Source organism: Pan paniscus, chromosome 12 (genome assembly GCF_029289425.2).
Source record: "Pan paniscus chromosome 12, NHGRI_mPanPan1-v2.0_pri, whole genome shotgun sequence".
Taxonomy (NCBI): Eukaryota; Metazoa; Chordata; class Mammalia; order Primates; family Hominidae; genus Pan; species Pan paniscus.
The window spans coordinates 102,715,074-102,733,299 of record NC_073261.2 but is presented as its reverse complement, the minus strand read 5'-3'; the positions used below and the strand labels follow the sequence as shown (position 1 = coordinate 102,733,299).

Below are 18,226 nucleotides of genomic sequence, written 5' to 3'. Positions count from 1 at the left end.
TCCTTTTTATTTTGAGAAAGGCTGCTGTTTCTTTTTTTTTCTTTCTTTCTTTTCTTTCCTTTCCTTTTTATTTTGAGAAAGGCTATCGCTCTGTTGCCCAGGCTGGAGTACAGTGGCATGATCACAGCTCACTGCAGCCTCAACCTCCAGGGCTCAAGTGATCCTCCCACCTCAGTCTCTCAAGTAGCTAGGACTACAAGTGCGCAACCACCACACACAGCTAATTTTTGTAATTTTTTTGTAGAGGCGGGGTTTTGCCATTGTTACTCAGGCTGGCCTGCTAACTCCTGAGGTCAAGTGATCCATTCACCCCGGCCTCCCAAAGTGCTGGGATTACAGGTGCGAGCCACCACACCCAGCCAACTTCTGTTTCTTTATCAATCACAGCTTTATTAGCCTTGCTCCATTTTCTTGCCTTCTAGGTTCTTAAAATTATTCCTACTTTCTAACAGCATCTAATCCACTGCAAAGTCCCACTTCCTTATACTCTAACCAAAATCACTTAACGCAAGTCCAAATCCTATATGGTGACACATATTCTTCCTCAGTATAATAAATCACCTCATTTTGTTTTACTGCAGATATATTCCTGGCAGTCTTCCCTGGAGAGCGATAACAAAAGTTGGGACTATACACTTGAATACAGGATGGATTAGGAGTAAAATAACACAGTTACATAGAAATCCCAACAATCAAAAGAACAGATAACATTCCACATAAAAGGATCTTTTGACACATAAACTGATCCTATTATGGATTTCCATGAATTCGAAATTCCGAATCTTTATCAGCCCTGCAATTGTTGACTAATATATTTTCAATTAAATTCTCAAATCACAATGTAAATATAAAAAGTAGAAGGTGAATGAAGAAACGAACCCCTGAAAATAATACCTACAACTATACAATTCTCTACTTTAAACACATTATTTTTATGTAGGCTATGAGCTTCTTATTGAGAAGTTTTGAAAAACAACAGGTCATGAAAATTATCTATCTAGAACACAGGCATGACTTAGTATTTAAACGGTAAACTGTCTTCTGATTGATTATCAAGGGGAACCTTGCCCTATGCATCCTTACCTCCTGGGTCCTTATCTGGATTATACTCTAAAGCATTGCTACAGATGAGGTCAATATCTTTCAGGAAATCCTTTGCAGTCAGGTAATTATGTTTATCAATTTTAGTTATTACTGTTGATAAGTCCATTGGTTCCTTGATTACTTCAAGATAATCTGAAACCTAAAACAGATAAGATATTTTAATAAAAATTACTTCCAGTTTTTCACATCATCTCAGTTCATAAAAACACAAAAACAAAGTTCTTTAAAAATTAAATCTAAATATCAAATAAATAATTTATAAAGATAAAATTGCAGCGCTATTTATGCTACCAAAGTTACTATCTGCCATACTTTCCATGAAAGCTTCAGTTTCCAAGTCATACCTAAATCAACTCTGAAATGTTTCTGTTCTTAAAATTTGAAACCATGTCAGCTTTTTTTTTTTTTTTTAATCCTTTGGGCATATCCGGGAAGATAATGTATGGGCAAAAGTTCCCAATGAGCATCAATAAATATGACTTCAGGAAAAAAATTAAGGAAAATAAAAAGCAAAGACTTTTCATACTATGAGATAAGTTATTCTGATAAATCTCTTTAAATTTTCAACAAAAATTTTCTTTTTCAGTTTTCTAGAGTGAACTATTTCATGGAAAGTATTTTCCACTCCTTTGGAGTCATCACAAACATTTAGAGTCAATTATATAAGAAAATTAAGTATAGTTTTCCTAACCAGTACAAGATTTGCTGGATTTGTCCCTAAGTATAAAGAAATCTACAAACAAACAAACATGCTGCTTTCTGTGCTGATTTTCTGTGAGATAACCCTAAACAGGAGATATTATGTCATGATTTGCCCAATAAATTGAGTATCCCTGACCAACAAGAAAGTGTTAGCAACTTATGTATCTACTGCCTTCCCCAATGCAAATCTCAAATCAAGTAAATAGGTTTGCTATAACAGCAGTCTTAGCAGTAATGTCTAAAATTAGTCCAGGAAAGATTTCTGGGGAGATGGTTAAGTTCTGCTCTACGAAGTTTCAGATGGCATCGATACCATTATTTTTAAATTTACACATTCAAACACACACGCACATATATGTAATTTATATGTTTTTTAATGTTTAGGATTACTTATAAAAAATATTAAGTAGAAGTGTATGTGTGTTTTATTTTTCACCTTTTAGGAGCTGAAAAACCAGTCAATCTCCCTATAAGGGAGGTAGCAGAGTTATACTGAAACAAACTACCTCAGAAGATATTAGCTGGATTCCTGCTTCTGGTATTTGACATAAATGCCTGTGTATAAGTGGAAACTGTTTTATAAACTAAAAAGCACTATAAAATGTATATTATTAAAGACTATAAATGTTACCACTCTATGCTTAATTTTAAATTTAACATTTATTTTCTAAAGTTTTGTTTTCTCTGCAGTCTGCTTTGGAATTTGATAAAGTTTTCAGACATTTTAAATTCATTAGTTAAATAAAAACTTTTGTTTTAGGTTATCTTGTTTTCCCCTCTCTATCCTTCCCAGAGACTTCTATGTTCTCAGCTTAAGAGCAGAACGAACCTAAGAAGAAAGATAAAGGAGAAAACAAGAGAAATACAACCCTAAATAAAATATTTATCTGACCAACATTTTCTATCCCCTTACCGTCATTTATAAAACTATTACAGATGGCATTTGAAAATCTGACAAATCTTCTTTGATTAGAAAGAAAAGAGTTTTCCTGAGCAAAAGCAAAATTGGTTTACTCTCAGCATGGGAAGTTGAGTTGGGGGCAAGCCCCTATCCTTTAAGAACTGTTAGAGTCCAAATATACCAAATAGGGGAGTGGAAGAAAGGGCACGCACACATACCACATTTATTTAAAATAATTTTTTAATCGGCTGATAGTTTTAAAATTATTTAAAAACACTATGGGGGGGGGATGACCCAGCAATATAAACTGATATTTATTAATTTAAAAAGCCAATAAGGCATGTCCTGTTGTCCCAGTGGAAAGATATAAAGTAGCTATGATAATGAATGTGGGCTTTGAATTTTAAAAAACTTCCAAGTCTTGGCTATGTCACTTGCCAACAAGTCTGTTTCCTCAACTGCAAAGTAAGAATAATAATAATGATCCTACAAGGTTGATAAGAGGATCAAATGGAAAAAACAGTGTATTGTGGATAAAGGTACAAATAAAATTATAGATAGTCTCTTCATTCCAAAAAGGGGGGAAAGTATTTATTTTCAGACTTGCCAGGGGGTAGGAATGTAAATGCTAGCTCATTCTTCCTAGTAACAGATGAGGTAATGGTTTCAAAGGAATCTGCTCAGGTCCAAAAGCACAGATTTCACAATTAGGATACAACATTAAACTCTGAATCACCCATAATTCATTTTTTTAAAAAAAGAAATGAATAAAAACTAAAAACACCAAAGCTGTTCAAACATGGAGTCTGAACTATAAGAAAGAGGCCAGTAAAGATTACATTGTGTTCATCCACACACTACATTATCCCAGGATAAAACAAAAACCAAAAATGTAGTTGATAGTATTAGATTCCCAAATGGAAAATTTCTTTTCTCATCATCACAAACCATGCTCCCACAAGCACACAAAATAATACACATATAAAGTGAGAAATTTTCCACTGGGAGCAGAGAAAATCCTTACAAAGAAAAATAATTTAGTTGCACGGGATATGTTTTAACTTCAAACAGCATCCCAGCCACAGGCATTTCCAAAATATGAAAGACAAAGAAATTTCAGGTTTTTAGCTACCTCTTTTGATGAGGTATACATAATTTGGGAAATGCCAGTATTAACTGGTATTGATTGGTTAATACCAATATACTCTTTGACAGCAGAATTTATCCTGGAATAAAAATAATCTAGTATGGATATTTGACTAAGGCAACTTTTAATCCTCTTAAATCGAAGAGTAAGAGACCACAAAGGTTAATAATAATTAAGAGGCCAATATAAATTGGTCGCTAATTTCATCCAAAAGTCACCAGATGTTTGCTGATGACATCGGTAGTTATTACATGGATTAAAATTTTATAGGCTAGGGGTAATATTCATCCATGCCTTTGCTTTTTTTTCCTTCCAAAAAAAGATGTCAATATTTTTTTCTTTTAGCCAGTTCAACTTCACTGTTTGCACACTACTGAAACAAGACCTCTTCAATATCCACCGGTTTGCTGAAGATGTTAAAGCGTTTATCTGTGGCCAGCCTCTTGGTTACATCCCTGAGAAACAACCGCAACTCTCTTAAAGTATTTTCCTCCTGGTCCTCCATTCGACTTTTTTCTGATTCTGATAATTGACGAGGTGGAGAAGGTAGTGCAAGAGGAAGCACTTCCATAGCACAAAGAGCTAGAGAAAATAGAAGAAAATGTTAAGATTCCAACGTCGTGGGCCAGGACCCTTTTTTGGCATTCTCTCAAAATGTTCTTTAAAGAAAAGAATTACAAATACAGTCATGTGTTGCTTAACAACAGGGATACATTCTAAGAAATGTGCAGTTAGGCAATTTTGTCATTGTGTGAACATCATAAGAGTATACCTGCACAAACCTAGATGGTATAGCCTATGACATACCTAGGCTATATGGTAAAGCTTATTGCTCCTAGGCTACAAACCTGGGCAGCATGTGACTATACTGAATACTGTAGGCAACTGTAGCACAGTCGTATTTCTGTATCTGAACATAGAAAAGGTATAGTAAAAATACAGTATTATAATTTTATGAGGCCACCATCGTATATGCAGTCCATCGTTGACCAAAACGTCATTATGCAGCGCATGACTATATGTGTGAAACATGCAAATCCAGCAAGTAAAAATTTGCACAGAAACAAAAAGGGAATAGCTTCACTTTATAAAATAACTCACAACAGGACCCCTTTAAAAAACAAAATAATTTGATTTTGAAATATTATTTATATATAACTTACGAGAAATAATTCAACACAAATATCTCCCAGTAAAGTATTACACACTGATTTTCTTAAGTCAACCTTGTTTAAAAACTGCTTCTTAAAATGGTATTACCTTATATGCATAAAAAGTATAATGGGCAAGTAATATTTGAACCTTCCTATCCCCAAAAGAATTCTGATTTTAGGCAGGTCTCCTGCCCTCATATTCTGAGTACAACAGAGTACGGATAGTGAATGGCACCTGCAGGAAGGGAGGGAAAAAAAAAAAAAAGGAACTAAAAAAAGAATTCCACAGTCATGAAGGAGATGGAAAACCAGTCCTAAGTGTCATATGTAAAATCCATGGTACTCACTATCTATCCTAAGAAAAACAAAAAATCTTCTTAAAAGGTAAAGTATTAACTTTCCTAATTACAACGTTCTCTAATTTTAAAAGATTTCCCCTGATATCACACTAAAGCTCAGAATTAAAATTCTAAGAATTTTTCACTGATTTTTAAATAGCTCCTAAGATGAAAAGTGAAAGTCAACAGCAGCAACTGAAAAAGAATTATATCAATCGTAAACATAGAAAATTCAGATCTATGAGATTAAAATATATCTAGAAGCATGAAAGATTGAAATAAATCATTTTCATAATGAAATATTTAGATTAACAGGAAGCAACAAAATAAACATAAATAAGGTATAATTTACATATTCAATTTCCCAAGGTTTTGGGAGGGAAAAAACCATAACTACAGCAATTTGACAGGGGTTCATTTTTAAAACACCAATAAAATTTGGAAAGGAGCCACTAAAGAACAATAAAATTATTAAAATGTTACATAATATAACCAATGAAAAACAAACAAAGTAAAAAGAATATGGAAAAATAAGGACTTGGCAGGGATGGGAAATGTACTGAGTATCCTACAAGAAGGGCTCTAAGAAACATAAAAGATGGAACAAGGGTAAAGAGGCTTAAAAATTTTTACCAAACAGGATTGCTACTTCCTAGAAGAGGCTGAAAGATTAAGCAAGTAGATCCTATCCTTTACACATCTTTAAGATTAGGAAAAGAAAATCTCTTTTGAATGACTTAGAATGCAGCCCTTACTATGTCAAGGAACTGAAATCTGAGAAATTCTTGAGGTACCTCTTAAGCTCAATTCTTGAGTCCAAAATTATTGAGTCCAAACCCAAGAAAAATCTAACACTTAAAACAAAGGCAGGATAGATTTTCAAATGGCTAGAATACAACGTTAAATGTAAGGGGTCCTAAATAAGTATTTGAAAAGTCAATCAATAAATAAACTACAAATGGCAAATGTTCTAAGCAGCTATTAGCCCATCAAATCTATCATGGCCCAAAAAGTAATGCGCACAACACCTGGTGTTCACAACCTGCCAGTTCAACTCCTGGGTACTTACTGTGACTAAAACAGAGGAGAACTGAAGACTTTTTTCTATGACTTTTTGAGCCCCATAATGTGACATCTACCACAGGATGTGGTTGAAGTCATAAGAAGAAGTCCTGTTTAGCAAAGCTTTAACAAGGCTATACTTCCCAATCTCAAGTCAGGTGAACACAATGGACACTTCCACACGTCATCTAAAGATAAACAGAACCTGACAAACTGTCCTCACTTCCAAGAAGAAAGGGCTAAAATAAACTGACTCCAAGAAAGGGTATTTCTTAACTCCATCCCTCCCATTTTCCTAAAGGCTTTACAAACTTTACCAGCATGTTTCCTTCGTGGTGGAGCCATTGATGCCTGATTGAGAATCAATTCTTGAAAAAATTTTCTTCTGTCTTCTTCAATAGGCCTTTGAATATACAAGACCTCTTCATACTGTATTCTAAAGATACATTTAACCTACACATATACACACACACAAAGACATTAAATATATAAAGAATTAAAAGCTTACATATCATACCAAATTGCAATGTCTTCATCTTCCAGTATCATGTTCAATATTCATAGACCATTCACATGGGGTTATAGTTAACCTAGTCCTAGGCTATGCTGTTGAAGGGTTCAACCGCATGGGCTAAACAGGAATGGAAGAATGTCCAGTTACCCAAGTCATTAATGAATGATACTACATATCTAGTAAGAGTCATCAGATAATAGCAAAAAGGATAGCTGGTTGTAACAGATGGCAACAATCTCAAAGGCTTTTACATTAAGAGGGGAAAAGTAATTACTTCGAATCTATAATAGACAGCTGGAAGAATGTTAACATTGCCATCTCTTATCCTCGTATTTCTTTGTACTCCCTATCCATTGACTTCCCTTACTGTGCTCTTTCCCTACCAAGTCTATTTCACTGTAATCTCTGGAATCCTGGTTCCACTGCAAAGAAACTATACCTCTAGTCTAGTTTATGCTCCATGACACACTCCAAAAAAATTAAGCCAATTATTCTCATATCCTTCAGCTCCATCCACTTGGTGATTACTCACCTCTTCTGTTTACCTACTCAGACTTTGACCCCAGGTGTCCACCTTCCAAGATATGCTGTTTAAATGCTCTTTACCTCATCCAAATTTGTCTACTATGGCATTAAACACTGTATTTAATTTTTATGGTTTTTCTAGAATGTCTACCTTCTACCTTCTAGACACCAAACTCCCTGAGAACAGAGACCACTTCTTATTCATCTATTTTTCTATACCTATCCCAGAGCCTGGTATTTAGCAATGCCTAATAAGTATGTACTGAAAGAGTTAACCTTGTGATTTTTTGTTACCCAGCCCAAATCAAATAGGAAACTGCAAATAAAAAAAGGGAGAAAGTCACTAGTATGGAAAGATAGACCAACCATGACACTGTGAAAATATGGATTAGAATCAAAGACATCATATTCCTGCCCAAATTTAGCCACACATTTGTGGTAAAATTTGAATAATTCATTCAGTTTGTCATTTCTAACCACTTACTGGATTAAACCTATGAAATGAACCCTTAAAAATTCCATAAATATGATATCATTCTACCTTTATAACAATGAGGTAAGTATTATTTCCTCATTTTACAGATGGGGAAACTGGGGCTTAGAAAGATTTAAGTAATTGGCTTAAGGTAATAAAGTGAATAAAGAAGACTAAATTATATAAACTGTCAATGCCTTTTCCAGCTCTGAAATTCTAAGAGAAGAAGAAACAATGAAAGGTAAACATCAGAATTCAAAAACTGGATGGGGAATTATTTATCTCAACCTAAAGTCAAATCATTTAAAAGTTTATAAAATTTCACCTTGTGTCGTTCCAGTGCTTTTGTAGACTACCTTCATGCACAGTTCCCTCCAACCCTTTAATCTATGCTTTGATGGCCTTTCTTTGAAAGTTCTGGAAGTAAATTTACTACTGAACATGCTTTGTATGTCAAACATCATGCCAGACACTGCAGTTATAAAACTGAAGAAAATGTCTTTGTTCTCTGCTGTCAAAGATTTTAGAGTATCAGAAGAAAAGCATTATGATACTATGCTGGGAGTACTGTAACAGAGGTAGCAAAACAGAGCAGAGACCTTGCAAGGGGTGAAAAGACACTAGGTAAGATGTACCAGAAATCACTTATATCAATTGGGTCTTGAAAAATAAGTAGAACTTAATATCCTGGACGTACCACGATTTCGTTCAAGAATGGCAAAACATTTCATTTTAACTATTTTCTCTGATAATTTTCAATACTATGTTAACACTTTATGAATACAAAAGCATACCAAGAACAGGCCTACAATAATCCATGGATATTCTTACCAGGTTACTACCAACACCTTAGAATCCAACATTTTATAAGTGGGATAAATTATACTTCTCTAAGTTCACTCCTAACTTTATCTTCTGACAGTCCTAGCCTCAAACTTCATGGTGTACCAAAGACAAGCCTTCCATAATTCCCAGAACAAATCATGCTCTGTTTCACATTGGTTCACACTGGTTGTGATACATAGTATTCACTCATTCCTGACCCCTTCTTTAATGCACCACTCAAGCTGATGCTTTCTGTGTGATGCCTTCCCTAACTTTCCCAGATGCACTTAGGCACACCTTCCAATATTTCTGAAAAAACAGTTCAATAATGTTCAGTAAATTTTTACAGATGTGTAGCCATCACAAGCACGTTTTAGAACATTTCCATTACCCCAAAAAGTTTCCTCATGCCTATCTGCAGTCAATCCCCACTCCCACTCCCATGTCCCAGCCTAACAACCACTGATAATGCTTTCTGTCTCTAGAGAATTGCCTCTTCTAGACATTTCGTATCATACAACTGACAGTCTTTTATGCCTGGCTTCTGTCACTTAATACTTCAGGTTTTTCCAAGTTGTAGTATGTATTAGTATTTCATTCCATTTATTGCTGAATAGTATTTCATCACATTTTGTTTAGCCATTCACCAATTAAGGAACATTTGGATTGTTTCCACTTTTTGCTAGTATGAGTACAACAACTAGAAACATTCCCATACAAATGTCTTTCTGTGAAAGTATGTTTTCATTTCTTTTGTGTAGATAACTAGGAGTGGAATTGCTGAGTCATACCATAAATTTATGTTTAACTTTGGAAAGTGGCTGCACCATTTTACAATCCCACCAGCAGTATATAAGGACTCCAGTTTCTATATCCTTGCCAATACTTGGTATTCTGTATTTTTGATTACAGCTATTAGGTTGGTGCAAAAGCACTTTTTTTTTTTTTGCAGCTTTCAATGGCAAAAAACGCAATTACTCTTGCCCAACCTATGTTTTAGTGGGTTGCAGTGGTATTTCATTCCTGAATGACTGATAATGAGCATCTTTTCATACACTTATCATCCATTTACATATACTCTAAGGAACCTCATATAAAAGGAATTATACAAAATTTGTCCTATGACTAAGTTAGCATAATGTCTTCAAGCTTCATCCATGTTACAACATGCATCAAAATTTTCTCCTTTTTAAGGCTAAATAATGTTCCATTGTATATGCTACATTTTGTTTATCCTTTCAATTATCAATGGACACTGAGGATGTTTCCACCTTTTGGTTACTATGAATGATGCTGTTGTGAACATGGGTGTGCAAATACCTGTTCAAGTCCCTGCTTTCAATTCTTTTGAGTAAGTACCTAGAACTTGATTTGCTGGATCATATGGCAATTATATATTTAAGATAATGTCATACTGTTTTCCACAGTGGCTATACAATTTTACATTCCCACCAGCAATGCAAAAAGGTTCTCCTTTTTCCACATCCTCATCAACATTTGTTAATTTCTGTTTTTTTTTTATTAACAGCCATTTTTTTTTTTTTTTTTTTTTTTTTTGAGACGGAGTCTTGCTTTGTCGCCCAGGCTGGAGTGCAGTGGTGCAATCTCGGCTCACTGCAAGCTCCGCCTCCTGGGTTCACGCCATTCTCCTGCCTCAGTCTCCCAAGTAGCGTGCCACCATGCCCAGCCTAATTTTTGTATTTTTAGTAGAGACGGGGTTTCACTACGTTGGCCAGGATGGTCTCGATCTCCTGACCTCGTGATCCACCCGCCTCAGCCTCCCAAAGTGCTGGGATTACAGGCATGAGCTATGGCACCTGGCCAATCTTTTTGTTTTATCGAATTTATTAACACATTCCTTAGAATTGTTAGTCCCCAGTTTTGAAGGTAGGGTTCCTGCAACCTTTGTAATAAGAAAAATTAATGGTTAAGAACTTAAGATCTAAAAAAAAAAAAAAAAAAGAACTTAAGATCTCAATAACAAAAGGTGTGAAAAAGAGGTCAGAAATAAACCTAAGAAAGCTTTCATAAATAAAATTTGCTTTGCTCAAAACAAAATAGGATATCAACCCATTAAATAAAAATAGAAATAGTTTACATATCTCAAAATAGTAACTATGTTTACCTACTATCCTATTTCACTTAGGGAAAAAAAACTTGTGGCCGGGCACGGTGGCTCACACCTGTAATCCCAACACTTTGGGAGGCTGAGGTGGGCGGATCACGAGGTCAGGAGATCAAGACCATCCTGGCTAACACAGTGAAATCCCTTCTCTACTAAAAATACAAAAAATTAGCTGGGCGTGGTGGCGGGCGCCTTTAGTCCCAGCTACTCCAGGAGGCTTAGGCAGAAGAATGGCGTGAACCCGGGAGGCAGAGCTTGCAGTGAGCCGAGATTGTGCCACTGTACTCCAGCCTGGGCAATAGGGAGAGACTCTGTCTCAAAAAAAAAAAAAAAAAAAAAAAACTTGAGAAGATTTCCTTCCTCTTAAATTTTAAGAATCACGTAATTGTTTTATTACCAAAATATTAATATTAAAACAGTTCCCTTGTATCTTATGATCATTAATCTGAGTTTTCAATGCCCTTACTTGATTTTTCTAATTGAAGTTACTGATTTTCCCCTCCCAGGTCCTACCATAAACCTAGAGAGACAATGACATGAAACATTTAAGATGACAAAATGCTATATGTAATCTTACTTTCATCAGCATAGCTGAGGAATATTTCTTTAAAATTCATTTCCAATATACTGAATTATATAATCTTAAACCTGCTCATAATAATTTAATAACAAAGCAGATACTGTGAATGTCTTCAGAAACAGAAATACAATTCTGGCCAAGGTTTACATTTCTTCCTACAAATATCTCTACTTTATTTGCTTCCTCCCTTAAGAGTCTTTTTTCTGTGCTCAACCTTAAATTAACTCTCTTCTCTAATTCTCCATAAATACCTTGCAATTCCCATATATCTCAAATAAAATTCTCCAAGTATCTTCAGAAAGGGTTTATAAAAGTAAATTTACTTACACTACAATTCTGCATGGTTCTCAAGTGGTCAAAAATTTAAAGAAAAAATATTTTAAAAGAAAGAATTATGCAGAAAGCGAGTGAGGCTGGGCAAGGGTTACTTAAATCCTACGTGATGATTCAACTGTTAGTTCCTTTTTTCATGCAGCAAACTTTTACAGAGTAATTCCAATGTGTTAGCACTGTGCTAGGAATGGGAGAAATGATGGCCAGTAACATCTGAAAGTGCTAGTGGTCTAGAGACCAGAGGTGCACAAACTTTTTGGTCTCAGGACCCCAAAAAAGCTTTTATGTATGTGAGCTATATGCATCAATATTTACAGATTTTAAATAAACTCATTAGATATTAACACTAACATTAAAAGAATAAAACATATATTCTTTTGAAAAATATATTTTTCCAAAATATAGAAAGAACATAAAACACATAAAACAAAATTTAGTGAGAAAAGTGGCACTGTTTTATCTTTTTTTTTGAGACAGCATCTCACTCTGTCACCCAGGCTGGAGTGCAGTGACACGATCTTGGCTCACTGCATCCACCTCCCAGGCTTAAGCGATCCTCCCACCTCAGCCTCCTGAATAGCTGGGACTACAGGCACGCGCCATCATACCCAGCTAATTTTTGTATTGTTTGTAGAGATGGTGTTATGCCATGTTGCCTAGGCTGGTCTCGTACTCCTAGGCTCAAGTGATCCGCTTGCCTCAGCCTTTCAAAGTGCTGGGATTACAGGCATGGGCCACCACATCCAGCCAGCACTGTTTTAAATGTTTTCAATTCTCTTTTGTGTCTGGCTTAATGGAAGACCACTGGATTCTCATTTCTGCTTCTGTATTCAATCTGTTACAATATGTTGTTTGACTGAAGTATATAATGAAAACCCAGACTCAGCAGATATGTAGTTGGAAATGAAACTTGATAATCCCCTGAAAAAGTCTTGGGGGCTCCTCAGGGGTCCTTGGACCACACTTTGATAACAGCTGGTCTGGTGCAATGATTTCCAAACTTTTTTGATCAAACACCTCATCAGTAAAAAATCTGAAAATATTCTCATTACTATATGCATATTTATTTAAATATACTATTTTGCTAATATACTATTTGGAAATAATATATTATAAACCATATACACATGAAATATACTGTACTATTAAATATACTGTTTTGCTATACTACTATTAAATATACTATTACCAAAATAGTATATTTAATAGTACAGTATATTTCATGCATATATGGTTTATAGTTTTATTATAAACCATATATGCATGAAATATTTAATATGAAAAATAAAAATGAACAGAAATGTTAATGTTTTCCCCAGTATCCCAATGCACAAGTACAAACTTATCGTGGGGACTATTGAACTACAAGAGAGGGATATATACAAAGAGACACAAGAGAATGTCAAAGAAGTTCTAAAAGATGAACTTGTCATTTTGTCCCACTAATAAGACACTAATCATGGAAGGACTAATTATTTTGGGGTTTTCTTCTATTTTAAAAATAGAGCAGGGAAACTTCCTTTCTCCTTCCTCTGTGAATAATGAGGTTTATTTTCTGATTATAATGATAGTTATTTATTATGGAAGATATAGAAAATAAAGACAATAAAAAACTAAAATGACTATAACTTTTATATCCACAGATAATTACTATTAACATTTCTGTGTATATCCTTCCAGTTATATCTTTATAAACACCATACACATTGATTTATTACCTGCATTTTTTAAAACAATACATTTAAACATATTTTCATGACATTAAATTTTCTCTTTTATTTTTGAGACAGGGCCTCACTCTGTTGCCCAGGCTGGAGTACAGTAGTACAACTGTAGTAATAGGCCATTTTTTCCTCTGAGAATTGGTTTTGTACTGCCCACTCTCTACTTCATTTCTTCCATAGATCTGGCAACTTGCTAACCTACAGCTACTTGGTCTACAACTCTCTGTGCTACTCATTCATTCACCAAATATTTATCAATATGTGCTAAATATTAGAGATTACTATCTTAGTTTGTGACCTAAAGAAAGCAAGCAGGCTAGGCACAGGGGCTCACCCCTGTAATCCTAGCACTTTGGGAGGCCGAGGTGGGAGATCACCTGAGGTCAGGAGTTCAAGACCAGCCTGGCCAACATGGTGAAACCCCATCTCTACTAAAATACAAAAATTAGCTGGGCATGATGGCAGGTGTCTGTAATCCCAGCTACTCGGGAGGCTGAGACGGGAGAATCACTTGAACCTGGGAGATGGTGGTTGCAGTGAGCCAAGATCACGCCACTACACTCCAGCCTGGGTGGCTGAGTGAGACTCCATCTCAAAAAAAAAAAAAAAGAAAAAAGAAAAAAGAAAGCAAGCATTCTAATGGTAGACCTGAAATTAAATTGTAAGGCTTAGCTGGACATGGTGGCTCACACCTATAATCCCAGCATTTTGGGAGGCTGAGGCAGGAGGATCGCTTGAGACCAGGAGTCAAGACCAGCCTGGGAAACATAATGAGACTTCGTCTCTACAAAAGTAAGTAAACAAATAAAATAAAATGTTAAGACTTGGGAACAGAGGAGAATTTCCTACAAACTATTAGTATAAAACATGTTATATAATCAAAAGAGAATTCCCATAATCTTCAGCCCACAAATACGATATCCACGATAGCTTTAAAAACTACTTATAAAGACAAAAGCGAGAGGGAAAGGAGCTGAAATTTCAGAATTCAATGCTGGCAAATTTCTAATATTTTAGATAGTAATTATGGGTATTGGTAAATAAATACTGAAAAAGGTTACTAGTCAGTGGGCTTTCTGAATCCATTAAAAGTTATGACAACAGTATAACATTGGAAATGTACATGATATAATGTTAGCTTTAAAATACTAAACCAACAGTAAAATTACATATGCATATGGGCAACACAAGTAGGTAAAATAAAAACTGCTTATCAAGAAGTTAGGCTCATCAAACTTTTATTTAGAAATTTTTCAAACAATATAGAGGGAAATTTTCAGGGAATATTCCCTATATATTCCCAACTAGAACCCTCATTTATCCCACATTTTAACTCTTCTCTTTCTTTTTATAAAATTAGAATAAAACTGATAAGGAGGATCTAACTTGTAAAGTGGCTCCTAGGTTATATCCAGGTTCAATCCATTCCTCTAAATTTCAACTTCAGCTGCATTCCTACTTTATAATACTAATACCAAACATTTAATAGCTCCATGGTTTCAAAAGAAATTCACGTATACTGTCTCACACCAATGACCCTGTCTGTTATTATCCACGTTATAGATGAAAATGAAGCAATTATACGTTCAAGTATTTATCTAAGATCAAAAGACTAGTAAGTCAATACCCTGGTTTTTCTAACTCTTGCTACATAAAGCATTCTATTAAACTTTATTAGCCTCTATGATAAACATTTTGATTAGTGATCTTCCTATACTATCAGATATTGAATAATCAAAAATGAATTACTCTACATTTAATATATTTTCCTTACAAAAAGCAGTAAAGTATACAAATCTATTTTAGCAAGATAACTAATGAAAGCTGAAACACAAAAGAACTCAGTAAACAAACACTTTAACCATAAAATTCTACGTAATCAAGATTTATATTATAGCACTTAAAACATGTAAATCTTTTATATAAACATCATTCCTACTTTGTCTCCTGGGGAAAATATTTCTAAGCATTTCTAAAGGAGACTATTTCAAGACCTAGTAAGCTCGGGGTATTAAAACAATTTTTAAAAAATCAATTTCACTCAAGTAGGATGATCTACTATTTTTTTCTGAATCAACTATGATTTTACCTTAGATCTGAACTCAAAGTTAGACTTCAGATTTGAAAAATACGTGTATTAGTAATAACATTCAAGTTAACACGGTGCTATCAATGAAAGGGCTGAAAGGTCAAATCTCATCAAATGACCTCACAGATGATAAGGATGAAAAGGATATAACTGATAGTGATACAGCCACAATTTTCTTAGAAAGCTGAGTATCCCTTTTCCAAAATGCCTGAGACCAGATGTGTTTCAGATTTCAAACCTTTTCAGATTTTAAAATATGTGCATATATATATAACGAGATTATCTTGGGGATGGGACCCAAGTCTAAACAAAATTCATTTAAGTTTTATAAAAACCTTATACACATAACCTGAAGGTAATTTTATACAATGTTTTTAATAATTTTGTGCAAGAAACAAAGTTTTGACTGCAACCCATCACGTGAGGTGTCAAATTTTCCACTAGTGGCTTCATGTCAGCACTCAAAGAAGTTTCAGGTTTTGAATTTTTGAATTAGAGATGCTGAATCTGTATATATATAAGTCAGGTTTTGTTCTAAGCATAAATTATCTCAATCTTTATAACAACACTGTGGAATACCACTATACCAAAAAAGAAACTAAAACTTAAATAACTTACCTACATCATACAGCTAATAGGCAGTTACACCCAGGATATAAACCCTGGCAGTATTAATTTTATAATAATTAAAAGGTGTCCAATTTACAGAGTCAACTATTTTAGAACAATATAATAAGGAAAGATAAATATTTAATCAGTTCTTACCTCTTCAGGCAGTTCACTGTACATGGTTTCAGAGGTAGACAATAAAAATATAGGTGAAAATGATGGTATATCTTGTAGCAATGTCAGAAAAGTTGCTCTCACAGTTTCACTGACAGCTTCCCACCAATCCCCAATGTGAGGCATGTAAACAATACTAGGTACTGTTCTTCGAGCTTCACGAAAAATCTAATTGAGGAAAAAAACCAACATTAAACAACTCAAATTGATTATTCTAAAGTCTACCCAGTAATCTCCAAATATATGAAATATGTCAGGCCTATTACGGTCATTAGTTTCAGCCTCAAAATTTAAGTTCAAGATATGATGCACAAGCCTTACACAGCTTCAATCTACCCTTGCCCCACCAAAAAAAAAAAAAAAACTATGTTTTGCCCTATCAAAAAAAAAGTATGTTTTGCCCTTTAATTATTCCTATTTAGTATATATTAACAGTGGAAGGTATCAAATTGCTCCACTTATCTAGCATGTAAAGATAATAAAGCAAAACACCACTGTAAAATATGCTGCAAATAAAGAGATAAACATACACCTATGGCACTCATGTGATATCAGTAAACTTTACAAAAAGAACAACAACATAGTTTACATTTTTGAGCACCTTGACTAAAATCATACAATATATAATCATTTTAACCAAGATGTACCACCCTAGAGCTTAAAATTAATGAACTACTTGCTGAAACAGTCATTCACCTCCTCCCATTATCTTAGTTCAATATTTTATAAAATAGTCACAAAATATTCTAACTTATCTAAAGAGCAAATGATAGCAAAGAGCTCTGAGACACTTCCATTGTCAGAAAATACAGAATGAATTTTTCCTCAGGTGTTAAAAAGTCTTAACCATAGTTTCAATCACGGTCTGCCAACACACACCAATAGGGACCCGGTTGGCTATTAGTAAGCTGCCAAGCTGAATTAATGTCCCTTACTTATTAAGTCAACAGTTTAATATCCCACCAACAAATTCTGACATGTTAATAGGACATTTCTCATTATCTTTAACAAGTTTAGTTATAAAAATCTTTCTTCCATTTTGAGAATTCTATTCCTAAAATGCTCTACTTATTTTCCCTTTTTTTTAACACATTTCAATTAGCCTATGTAATATACAAGATATAGAAATAAGAATTTAGCTGGGCACGGTGGCTCACGCCTGTAATCCCAGCACTTTGGGAGGCTGAGACAGGCAGATCACTTGAGGTCAGGAGTTCAAGACCAGCCTGTCCAACATGGTGAAATTTCACCTCTACTAAAAATCCAAAAATTAGCCAGGTGTGGTGGCACACACCTGTAGTCCCAGCTACTCAGGAGACTGAGGCAGGAGAATCACTTGAACCCGGGAGGTGGAGGTTGCAGTGAGCCGAGATCACACCACTATACTCCAGCCTGGGAGACAGTGAGACTCCATCTCAAAAAAAAAAAAAAAAAAAAAACAATTTAATATTTAAAATGATTGGGATTATCGGAAACTATCCTAAGAATCAAGTATTATTTTTCTTTAATGAGTAAGCTTACCACTTGCATACATTTTTTAAATAGTGTATTTTATACAGCTTTCAACCTTCTGTGTAAAATAAAAGGTACTGCCAATTCAATAATAAACCAGATGAAAGAAGCTCAAATAATAATTGGAAAAAATGTAGATGTTATGATCACTCACATCAAAAGTAATATTTGCTCCTTCCCTTCCTTAATATTTGCATATCCACCAATCCAGAACAGTTGTACAGTACAACTCCTTCAGGACTCTCAAATTTTGACCTTTTCTGCAAACACGTACCCTCCTATCCTGGATCTTGGAAATCCAAGGATTATTTTTTTCCAAAGTTCTTGTAGAAA

General features: G+C 34.6%; 1 protein-coding gene across 4 annotated transcripts in view; it reads right to left on the bottom strand.

The window, feature by feature from the left end:
• ATAD2B (ATPase family AAA domain containing 2B) overlaps nt 1-18,226 on the bottom strand; it is a 178,019-nt gene that overhangs the window by 33,133 nt on the left and 126,660 nt on the right. For 2 of the 4 annotated variants that reach the window (XM_003827018.8, XM_008952375.7), the window contains exons 19-22: nt 16,364-16,549; nt 6,726-6,861; nt 4,240-4,436; nt 1,084-1,243 (exon numbers count right to left, since the gene is read on the bottom strand). In XM_003827018.8, coding sequence (XP_003827066.1) covers nt 1,084-1,243; nt 4,240-4,436; nt 6,726-6,861; nt 16,364-16,549 — 679 coding nt within the window. The remainder of the gene's footprint in view (nt 1-1,083; nt 1,244-4,239; nt 4,437-6,725; nt 6,862-16,363; nt 16,550-18,226) is intronic. The other 2 variants (XM_008952374.7, XM_055108176.3) reach the window with 1 other exon arrangement.